Raw genomic sequence first — 11,663 nt, 5'->3', positions numbered from 1 at the left:
TCCTCTTTAACCCAAGGTACTGCTGAGAAATGAAAGCATACCAGTGCAGTCCAATGATATTATCGCCATTCAACACGATGGGGAGCCTGGGTCCTTCCTACAGTGTCAGCAGGACCCATCATCACCCTGGCAGAAACGTTATTTCAGTATCATCACTCTCAATGGGACCCGAGATGTTCTGAGGGACCTCACTGATGTTAGCTGGTCAGACAGCACCGTGTGCAACCTCAGAGTCTTGTACACCCGCAGGCAAGAAACTATTGCAAAGAGCCCTTTGATTCAGAATGCGCCACACTCTCCAGGCCTTTATACCTACCAAAGCACAATGGAAAATGTTTTTTTTCCAACAAACCTCTCCTCTTGTACTATTAAAGTCGTGGCTCCAATTAGGTTCCTCAGAGTAATTCACCCAAAGGAGCAAAACGGGGTGTATTTTGTTCCCAGAAATCAAACTGTCATTATTGTTCAAATCAATTCATGGGGCAGGAGTGTGACGTGCTGGGCCGGGAGTAATCAGACCTTCCCCTGTCAAGCCGCTTGCCCATTGGAACTCTCTTCTGACACTTACAAATGTGAAAGGGTTACAAACGACACCTGCTTCTCACGTTTCCCCATCACTTTCACCAACTGCACACAAATGACCATTGTTATCAGCGCAAAGAACGAGGTCAGTTCAATCAACAAGACAGTGACTGTGAAAAGCGAGGAGCTCATCCAAGGCCTCAGGGTAATGCCTGACCCTAAATTAAGAGTGTTGTCCAATACTCTGGTGGTAAGTGATATATTTACAGTTTTATTAATTAAGTTTCATTAACTTAACCATTAACTTCATTAACCACGGCTCCAAGGTGTCATGCTTGGCAAGTGAATGCTGGATTCAAGTCACCGAAGCTGTCCCCGGTACAGTCCAAGCAGTCATTGTTTGTGTGGGAAATGGAAAGGTCAAACAGTTCAAATATCGTCATTGGGTGGAGAAAGTTGCAGCTCACTGCATAGATGGGGCTAAGTGGCGAGAGATACAACTATCTTAAACATGTGACCTGGGATTTCCTGGCACTGACAGTGAATAACAGGTCCAGCCCAGCATCAACAGCCCTCAGCTTGAGATTGAGATTTTACTCAGAAAGATAGTAAAGCCTGCTCACTAGAGGAATTTCAGTCCTGATTTTTGTCACATTTATAAACGGTCCAAATTATTTATGTCTGTGAAAGATGGTAACATGGTCATCCATTGGTCCTTGAATTCGGTTTGTGTCTCTAGAGCTATACTGCAGTGGTGACAGCTGGGACTGACATTACATTTAAATGGAATATTGATGACAACCCATCCTTCACAAACTATAAGCAAGTCTTCAATGTCATCTACTGCAATGAAGCCGTTTACAAGCTGTCGGTGAGTAAGGTTTGGAGGCTCTTCCCAACCTGTGAATGATACCAACACTTAGTTAGGGTAAGGGAGGATATGTTTTGTGTTGGTCTTAATAAGGCTGTTCTTTACATGTTGCAGCTCACAGCCTCCAATCACGTAAATGGGGACGTGGTGACTTATAACGTTACGGTGTACAAGAGGAACCCATTGGCTGATCTGTGTGTTTCTGGTATTCCTGCCATTGCGGTACGGGATTCTCCGTGCACCTTCACGGGCTCTGTGACAGTGGACGCAGCCGTCAACGCCACATTCAGGTGAGCGGCAAGGAGGCAAGTTGTCCACGTGGCTGGCATGGTTCCAAGAAGGCAGGCAGGTCTGAGCATATCCAAAGTGGATGTGGAGATACAAGAGTGTCCTAAACTTCCAATCCAAAGCTTCAACGGATAGAATGATCCAAGATAGACAAGTGCTATGTGCTTACCCTTTATTACTGCATTACCGAGCCACACAAGCTGTAAATAATAAGAATTAAATAATAAATAATGTAAATAATAAATAATAAGAATTCTTGCATTTGAGAAAGCGCCTTATCATACCATTGAAACAACTCAAAGTGTTTCACAGAATATACGGTAAAGCGAATTGACTGTATATTTTGTGGGTGAAGGGCGGCAGCCAATTGCGCACAGCAATTGTCCTAGAAGAGAGACATTCCGCTGAAGTCTAGACTTGCACTATTTCTCTAACATTTCACAATGGATTTGGCAAAGACAGTTTAAAATTTTAAGCCTGAATTCCGCACTTCAACCCAGCCAGAACTGCACGGCATAGCTTGCTGTTGAGAGCACTGTCTGGCAAGCAACCTGCTGGTTGTCCACCCTACCCATTTAGGGCTTTGGCTTGCAGGATGAACAGTAGCAGAGTGGCTGGTGTAAAAAGTAACTTTGTTTAAAAAAACACATGCGGTATATTTCAGAACCTCAGATCTCCAGTTTGTGTGCACAATATATGTAAAAAACGAGTGATAAACTGGAGCCCCTGTGTTTCAGTGGCCGTTATCCTACCGACATGAAAGGCACTATACAAATGTAATTTTGTATTGTATTATACCGTGCTGCGGTAGAAATAGAGCTGGATCCTTCCCTCAAAGAATAAGAAACTCATTCAGGTGTTTTAATCTGCCGCCAGTGGAATTGAACACCTGGGAAAATAACTTCACTTGTAAGGTGTCCTGAATAGGACATCCGGTCAGTAGGCTTGAAGCGATTTGTTTTTGACTTTTTTTAAAAAAAAGTCTCCAAACAGCTCTGAGGCCTGACCAACACAGCTGTGAATGGGTTGTGCCAAACCCAACCCTCCAGCTGTTAGCAGATGCTTTATTTCCTAAAAAAAACTTCAAGTCGCAGGAGCAGCCTTGAGGACAGCGTCTGGTTACTTTTCCTTCCAAGCCAATAAAACCGGGAGCACTTGGGCGTTGCCACATCCCACTCACTCATGTGTAAGACGGGCACACAGGAGCTGGAATTCGTCACTGCCTCTCTAGGAGCAGATCTGTATCACTCTCCCTGGATATCTATCTAACCAGTCACTCTGGAACTCTACTCTGCATGAAGGCGCTATATAAACGCAAGTTGTTGTTGTTGCACCAGCGCTAAATCCACTGTTTATATGTTGTTCAAAACTCTGCCGCCCGCATTCTCACCCACCCAAACCCCACTCCCCGATCCCCCCCCCACACCAACAAAAAAAATATTAATCCCCCTCCCCCCCCACACCCAAACCCCACTCCCCGACCCCCCCAGTCCTGGCCCTCCCCCCCACACCCAAACCCCACTCCCCGACCCCCCCAGTCCTGGCCCTCCCCCCACACCCAAACCCCACTCCCCGACCCCCCCCCCACACCAACAAAAAAAATTAATCCCCCTCCCCCCCCACACCCAAACCCCACTCCCCGACCCCCCAGTCCTGGCCCCCCCCCCACCCAACCCCACTCCCCGACCCCCCAGTCCTGGCCTCCCCCCACACCCAAACCCCACTCCCCGACCCCCCCAGTCCTGGCCCTCCCCCCACACCCAAACCCACTCCCCGATCCCCCCAGTCCTGGCCCTCCCCCCACACCCAAACCTCACTCCCCGATCCCCCCAGTCCTGGCCCTCCCCCCCACACCCAAACCCCAGTCCCCGATCCCCCCAGTCCTGGCCCTCCCCCCACACCCAAACCCCACTCCCCGATCCCCCAGTCCTGGCCCTCCCCCCCACACCCAAACCCCACTCCGCGATCCCCCCAGTCCTGGCCCTCCCCCCCACACCCAAACCCCACTCCCCGATCCCCCCAGTCCTGGCCCTCCCCCACACCCAAACCCCACTCCCCGATCCCCCCAGTCCTGGCCCTCCCCCACACCCAAACCCCACTCCCCGATCCCCCCCACACCCAAACCCCACTCCCCGATCCCCCCAGTCCTGGCCCTCCCCCCACACCCAAACTCCACTCCCCGATCCCCCCCACACCCAAACCCCGCTCCCCGATCCCCCCAGTCCTGGCCCTCCCCCCACACCCAAACCCCGCTCCCCGATCCCCCCAGTCCTGGCCCTCCCCCCCACACCCAAACCCCGCTCCCCGATCCCCCAGTCCTGGCCCTCCCCCCACACCCAAACCCCGCTCCCCGATCCCCCCAGTCCTGGCCCTCCCCCCCACACCCAAACCCCGCTCCCCGATTCCCCCCAGTCCTGGCCCTCCCCCGCACACCCAAACCCCGCTCCCCGATCCCCCCAGTCCTGGCCCTCCCCCCCACACCCAAACCCCGCTCCCCGATCCCCCAGTCCTGGCCCTCCCCCCACACCCAAACTCCACTCCCCGATCCCCCCAGTCCTGGCCCTCCCCCCCACACCCAAACCCCGCTCCCCGATCCCCCCAGTCCTGGCCCTCCCCCCCACACCCAAACCCCACTCCCCGATCCCCCCAGTCCTGGCCAGACTGCACCGGCTCCTGTCCCAGAGAGCGTTGATTTCATGATCCTCACTCTCATATTCATATCCCTCCACTTCTCTGCACCTCCCGACCTCTCTGACCTCCTCTCTCCTCAAAACAGTACCCGTTGCCTTCGTTCCTCCGGGTCTGGCCTCCTCCTTCCCTCCCCCCCCCCCCCCCCCGAGTCCTCCTCCACCCCCGGCGGCTGTGCCTTCAGCCACTATGCCCCGAGGCTCTGGAACTGCCTTCCTCACTCCCTTCCCCTCATTCCCTCTCTTCCCATTTTCAGGTCTCTGCTGAAGACCTTTCTTTTCGACTGCGCCTTCGGTCACCTTCCTCCCCCTCCCCACTCCCCTGGGTCCTCCCCCTCCCCCCGGCTCCTCCCCCTCCCCCCGGCTCCTCCCCCTCCCCTGACTCCTCCCCCGGCTCCTCCCCCTCCCCTGGGTCCTCCCCTAGCTCCTCCCCCTCCCCTAGCTCCTCCCCCTCCCTGGCTCCTCCCCCAGCTCCACCCCTCCCCTTTGCTCCTCCTCCTCCCCTGGCTCCTCCCCCTCCCCCCGGCTCGGTCCCGGGATCCATTACTGTAAAGCGCTCTGAGATGCCGTCCGGCGTGGAAGGCGCTATATAACTCCAAGTTGTTGTTGTTCAAAAATGCTTTAAAAGCAGTTTTTAAAAAATTGATCACTGAATTCACGATTGCTTGTAAGACATTGTTTTGCGCAATGGCTGGCGCATTTCGCCCATAAACACACAGTCAATGCATTATACAATATATTCTGTGAAGCACTTTGAGACATTTTAACAACGTGATAAAGCACTATATCAAATACAAGGATTATTATTATTATTAAATATTGCCCCAGTAATAAACAGCTCAAGCATTACCCATGCTCTGCATTCTCTCTGTGTTTTAGACCAGCCTTGGGTTTTACCCAGGCAGAATCTGAGTAACGCTGTTGCTTTGCAGGTGGAGTTATGGCGATGGAAGCCCCGATAAGATCTTTGACTTCCGATCGCCTTATAACCACAGTGATATGGTTCAACTCCTCAGTGATGAGCAAGTTGTGCTGCAACAGAATGCCACCCACACGTACCAAAGCCCCGGTAAGGTGGGGAACAGGGGTGCATTAGAAATAAGCAATGATCTCATCAGAACGAGAGATGTTGAATACACGACCTGTTAGAGTTAGTGACTCTCTTGAGATTTTCTTGCTAATGGGATTCTGACACTGTACAAATAGATCTCATCCAAGTCGCCATGGAAGCAAGAGGAATTTCTGGTCCTGTGTTTTTCACTATAACATCATGCGTATCGCTAGATCAATAACCTCAGATCCTTTATAATCAAAGTTATTTTCTCCATCACTCAATCATTTCTAAACAATAAAGCTAAACAAATGAAAAAATTATACGCAAGCTGTTTGCCTCTCTGCTCAGTGCAATGGTGGACAACCTTTATGTTCGGCCAACAAAATAAATTTTAATGATTCAATATTTTTTGATTTATTCATGGCAAAAATCATGAAAAACAAACTGAATACACACTACCAATCGTACCCTAGACCAGTGAGAATATTTGGGGGTGGGGGTGTTCTAGATAGCCCCATGGGCCACTTTTAGCCCACGGGCCACAGGTTGGCCACCACTGCTCTAGGTGATGATTTACACTGATGTTAAACAAGTGACAATTTCTCTCATAGGCGACTACAACCTCACGGTGACAGTGTCGGACAAGTACGAGAACATCAGTCGGCATCTGCTGGTCAGGGTGTGTAACCTCCTCACCAATGTCACCATTAACATGGACAGTGACGTCATTGCCGTTGACCAGCGGGTGCAGTTTGAAGCTGTTCCTTGGCCGGCCACGCAGGGCATTACTTACACCTGGCACTTCAGCGACAACTTGGCACCGCTGAACGGGACCCAGCAAAGGGTGAACCACACCTTCAGGCAGAGTGGGAAGTATAATGTCAGCGTGCGAGCCCACAACGCCATCAGCAGTGTGGAGGCTGGGCGGCCAGTGGGAGTGCTGGAGCAAGTGGTGCAACTCAGCATCTTGGCCAGTAGCCCAACAGAGCTGTCCTCCCCCACCATCGTCACCGCCTCCTCCGAGAGGGGCACCGACATCTCCTGGACATTCGACATGGGGGACGGGACGCCGCTTGTTGAGACCCGACTGGCGATGGTCAACCACACCTATGCGGCTGTGGGCAATTACATGCTGAGCGTGACGGCCACCAACCCGTTGGGCGCTGTTAGCGCCTCCCACCTGGTCCACGTTTTTGTGCTGCAGGTGTGCAGGATCGAGCCTTCCGAGTGTGTGCAGGAGCTGGTGGAGGTCAGCTTCCGTGCCTTCACCCCCGGCGATCCTGCCAAATTCGTCTTCTCCTGGGATTTCGGAGATGGGTCGCCCAACGTGACTGTCCCAGGCGATCCCACGGCCAAGCACAACTACACCAGGAGCAGCCCGTTCCTGCTCACCCTGTCTGTCTCCAGCAGCGTCAACAAGGTCAACTTCTACTCCAACATGTGTGTGCAGTCCGCCATCAGCCTCGTGGTGCTCACGCCCCTCAGCAGGTACGTGAAGTTGGGGGAAGAGAGCGTGTTCAGAGCAGATGTCTTCCCTGAGAGTCAGCAGTACACGTACGTGTGGGACCTGGAGGGCATGGAGGCTCAGCAGGCTCACGGGAGGGAGATGAATGTCACCTTCAGGACCCCCGGCCTCCACACAGTGAATGTCACCGTGTTCAACAATGTCTCGTCTGGCAGGAACACAAGCTCAGTGGAGATCCAAGCGCCGGTGAGACTGGTCAGGATCAAGCTGCGAGAGGCGACCTTTGCGACTGATCTGGTGTTGGGCCGTACGTATGCGTTCACAGCGCAGAGCGAGGGAGACCGGGCAGAGTACGGCTGGGACTTCGGGGACGGGCGGAGAGAGAGCGGGGTCAACGCCAGCCATTCCTACTGCGCCCCAGGCCGCTTTGTGGTGGTGCTGACCGTCCGCAACATGGTAAGCAGCGAGGAGGCCACACTGACCATCACCGTGAAAACTCCCATCGCCGGACTGAGAGTGACAGCCAACACCAGCACCACTCCTGTAAACATGCCAGTGGGCTTCGTGGCAAACCACACGGCAGGAGATCATGTGAACTACTTGTGGTCATTCTGCAACAGCTGCAGCCTGTTGTCGGAGCCAGCCACAGTCTTCTACACCTTCATATCCCCCGGGCTGTTTAATGTCAGCGTCACGGCGAAAAACGGGATTAGCACAGGGCAGGCCAGCATCCTGGTTTTTGTGCTCAAAGAAATCAAAGGCCTCAAGATGATCTTGCCTAACCTAGTTGAGGACTGCTGTTTCGCGACTGAGCAGACGCTACAGATGCAGTTGGTGATCAGGGAGGGCACCAACGTCTCGTACAAGTGGACGGTGCTGAGCGAGGGTGTCACTGTGTTCCAATGCATGGAGAACGACACAAAGGCGTGCTTCAGCGAGCCCGGCACGTACCACATCGTGCTGCAGGCCAGCAACCTGCTGGGCTCGCTCAGCGTGAACCGCTCCGTCCTGGTGATGGAGCGGGTGGATGGCGTGGAACTCAGGGCAGAGCCCGAGCCGGTGGCAGTGGGCACAACCGCCAACATCAGCGCGTCTCTGCATGCTGGTACCAACGTGACGTATGTCTGGTCGTTGGGTGGCAATTTCACCATCCCCACCCTGCGTCCGTTTGTCAGGCACCGTTTCCAGAGCCCAGGGCTCAAGCACATTAACGTCACAGTCACCAACAAGCTGGGATCCAGCAGCGGGACACTAGCCATCCGTGTCCAAGAGCCGGTGACTGGTTTGACCATCAACACGGGAGATCCAAGCAGCCAGTGCTACGTGGCGACCAACACCACGTTGATCTTGCGCGGGAGTGTGCACAGTGGCACAAATATCTCTTGGATCTGGATGCTGTGGAACACGGAGGAGAGGACACAGCAGGAAATCACCTTGTCCTTCGCTTCAGCTGGTGTGTATGAAGTGAGCTTAAACGCCTCGAATGACGTGAGTTGTGACATGGCCGTGAAGCGCCTCATTGTCCAAGACACAGTGCGGGGACTACAGCTGGAGGCCTCCAAGTGGACGGTGGCTCCACGCGAGGAGCTGATTTTTACCGTCAGGTACTCCTCTGGGACAGACCTCATCCTCTCGCTGAGCTTCGGCAACAGCCTGCCTGTGCTGCTAAACAACACAAGCTACAGCTACAGCTTCAGAGAGCTTGGGCCTCACACTGTCAGGCTGCGGGCAGAAAACAGGGTGAGCAGCATAGAGACCAGCCTCGTGATTCAGGTCATTGAACCCATCGCGGGTCTAAGGCTACGAGACCAAAATGTGCAAGCCATTCCTGCTGGGGTCTTGAGGACCTTTGGAGCTGTGCTTTCCAAAGGCTCTCAGGTCTCGTACACTTGGGATTTTGAGTTGGGTGGTCTTAACAAGACCCTTCATGGGCAGAATGTTTCATATACACCAAAGGCACAAGGCCAGTTAAAGGTTTTTCTGAGTGCATTCAACAACATATCCAGGGAAAATGTTTCGATAGTGATTCTGGTGCAGGAAAAGATTCTATCCACTCGCCTTACAGTGATCCCATTAATCGCTGTAGTGAAAGAAACCGTCTACCTGAACCTCTCTCGGACTCCAAGCTCTAGCCAAGCCTCCTTTGAATGGAAGTTTGGAGATGGCTCCCAAGACGCCTTTACGAAGGAGTCAGTTAAAACCCACTTATATTCACGTCCTGGAGAGTACGAGGTTGAAGTTAATGCATCCAACTCAGTGAGTTTCTTGATCGCAAAGGTCAAAGTCATCGTTGTGCTGTTGAAATGTGATCCGCCCAAGATACACTTGGTCTTGAGTGACACTATGAAAAGTGCCGAGAGGAACTACTTGGAGGCAGAGATTGACCTCAAGGGATGTGCGGAGTATCAGATTGAATACCTATGGGATATCTATAAGGCTTTGCGCTGTGAAACTTTTCAACAAGTGAACAAAGTTGAACTTGGAAATGTTGACTTGACAAGGCCACAGCTGCTACTGCCCAGACAAGCTCTGCAGATTGGCAACTACTGTGTTAATTTCTCCATCTCCTTTTCGGGTACCTCGTACTCCAAGAGCACCTTCTCCGTTGTGACCTTAATCCCGAGTCCACTCGTCCCAATCATAGACGGCGGCACGGCTCGGTCATGGTCCCCAACCCAGGATCTGATCCTGGACGGCACCGAGTCTTATGACCTCGACCAGCCCATTGAGAGTCAGACACCTCTGAACTACAATTGGTTTTGCATATGTTCTTGGAAGGTAAGTTTCTGTTTTAATCGCAAAGTGTCATCTATTGGGAGATGACGGTGGGTATCAGGGCATCAGAAAGCTAAGTGTTGTTTGTTGTCTTTGTTATGTGTTGCCCACTACTCACTCCCTTTGATGATTATTGTCTTTAATAAATCACAAGCCATTCTGTCCCACCTCATCTCCATTATTTAGATGTTTCCGCCCTCCACGTCATTCTTGCCTTCTCCCTATCACCTGACCACCAACCAGATTCTGCTTTGAAAGTGAGACACCACATATAATAGTCATAGAATTCTACAGAACAGAAGGAGGCAATTCAGCCCATTGTGCCTGTGCTTTATGAAAGAGCCATCCAATTAGTCCCACGCCCCTGCTCTTTCCTCATAGCCTTGCAATTTTTTTCTTTAAATTATTCCCTTTTGAAAATTATTATTGAAACTTCTCCCACCACCCTTTCTGGCAGTGCATTCCAGATCAAGGTGAGAGCTTTAACATAAGAACATAAGAACATAAGAATTAGGAGCAGGAGTAGGCCATTTGGCCCCTCGAGCCTGTGCCCCGCCATTCGATAAGATCATGGCTGATCTTCAGACCTAACTCTAATTACCCGCCCTCTCCCCATATCCCCTAATGCCTCTGTTTTTTAAAAATCTATCAGTCTCAGCCTTGAAGATGTTCAAGGACTGACAGCTACAGCCTTCTGGGGGAGTGAATTCCATAAATTCACTGCCCTCTGAGTGAAGAAATGTTTCCTCAACTCTGTTCTAAAAGACTGACCCTTAATTTTCAGACTGTGAGCCCTGGTTATAGATTCTCCCACCGGGGAAACAGACTCTCAGTGTCTACTTTATCAGCCCTTTAAGAATCTTATATGTTTCAATGAGATCTCCCCTAATTCTTCTGTACTCTGGAGAATATAGCCCCAGTTTATTCAGCCTATCCTCATAGGTCAGTCCCCTCATCCCAGGAACTAACCGAGTGAATCTACGCTGCACCCCCTCGAGGGCAAGTGTGTCCTTTTTTAAATAAGGAGACCAAAACTGCACACAATACTCTCAGTGCGGTCTCACCAAAGCCCTATACAGTTGCAGCAAGACTTCCCTACTCTTGCACTCTAAACCTTTTGCAATGAACGCTAACGTTTGCTCTCTTAGTTGCTGCTGCACCTGCAAACTAACTTTTTGAGACTGGTGTACGAGGACACCCAAATCCCTCTGAACACTAACACTATCTAATCTCTCCCCCTCTAGAAAATAATCTGTTTTTCTATTTTTTCTACTTTGGTGAATAACTTCACACTTCCGCACATTAAATTCCATCTGCCACCTACTCGCCCACTCCCCTCGCCTATCTGTATCCCTTTGCAATCTTTTTGCATCATCCTCAGAGCTTACTCTCCCACCGAGTTTAGTGTCATCCGCAAATTTAGATACGTTACATTCAATGTCCTCGTCTGGATCATTGATGTAAATTGTAAATAGCTGAGGCCCAAGCACTGATCCTTGTGGCACTCCACTAGTCACATCCTACCAATTCGAGAATGACCCGTTTATCCTTACTCTCTGTTTTCTACCCGTTAGCCACTCTTCAATCCGTGCTAATATGTTCCCATTAATCCCGTGGGCCTTAACCTTGTGCAATAGCCTTTTGTGTGGCACTTTGTCAAATGCCTTCTTAAAATCTAAATATACTACATCTACTGGTTCCCCCCTCTCTAACCTGCAGATACATCTTCAAAAAAAAAGATTAGTTAAGCATGACTTCCCTTTTGTAAAGCCATGTTGGCTCTGCCTAATCTTGTTATGGTCTTCCAGGAATCCCATAACGACATCTTTAATTAAGGACTCAAGAATTTTCCCTCACTGAAGTCAGACTAACTGGTCTATAGTTCCCCATGTCTTTAATGTCATCACTTCTATTATTCATTCACTTACAGTCATTTGCAACACCCAATAGAGAAAAGCTGAAGAGAGTAACAGGCTCCGGGGCTTGGCTGGTGAAATTCAA

At 51.2% G+C, this 11,663-nt stretch overlaps 1 protein-coding gene across 1 annotated transcript in view; it reads left to right on the top strand.

Moving 5' to 3' along the window:
- pkd1a (polycystic kidney disease 1a) overlaps positions 1-11,663 on the top strand; it is a 77,792-nt gene that overhangs the window by 18,205 nt on the left and 47,924 nt on the right. Inside the window, exons 11-15 of the mRNA XM_042341141.1 lie at positions 17-772; positions 1,262-1,393; positions 1,508-1,683; positions 5,301-5,437; positions 6,034-9,665. Of these exons, the coding sequence (XP_042197075.1) occupies positions 17-772; positions 1,262-1,393; positions 1,508-1,683; positions 5,301-5,437; positions 6,034-9,665 (4,833 nt within the window). The remainder of the gene's footprint in view (positions 1-16; positions 773-1,261; positions 1,394-1,507; positions 1,684-5,300; positions 5,438-6,033; positions 9,666-11,663) is intronic.

This window comes from Callorhinchus milii, unplaced genomic scaffold (assembly GCF_018977255.1).
Source record: "Callorhinchus milii isolate IMCB2004 unplaced genomic scaffold, IMCB_Cmil_1.0 Scaffold16, whole genome shotgun sequence".
Classification (NCBI taxonomy): Eukaryota; Metazoa; Chordata; class Chondrichthyes; order Chimaeriformes; family Callorhinchidae; genus Callorhinchus; species Callorhinchus milii.
This window is presented reverse-complemented; position numbering and strand designations above follow the sequence as displayed.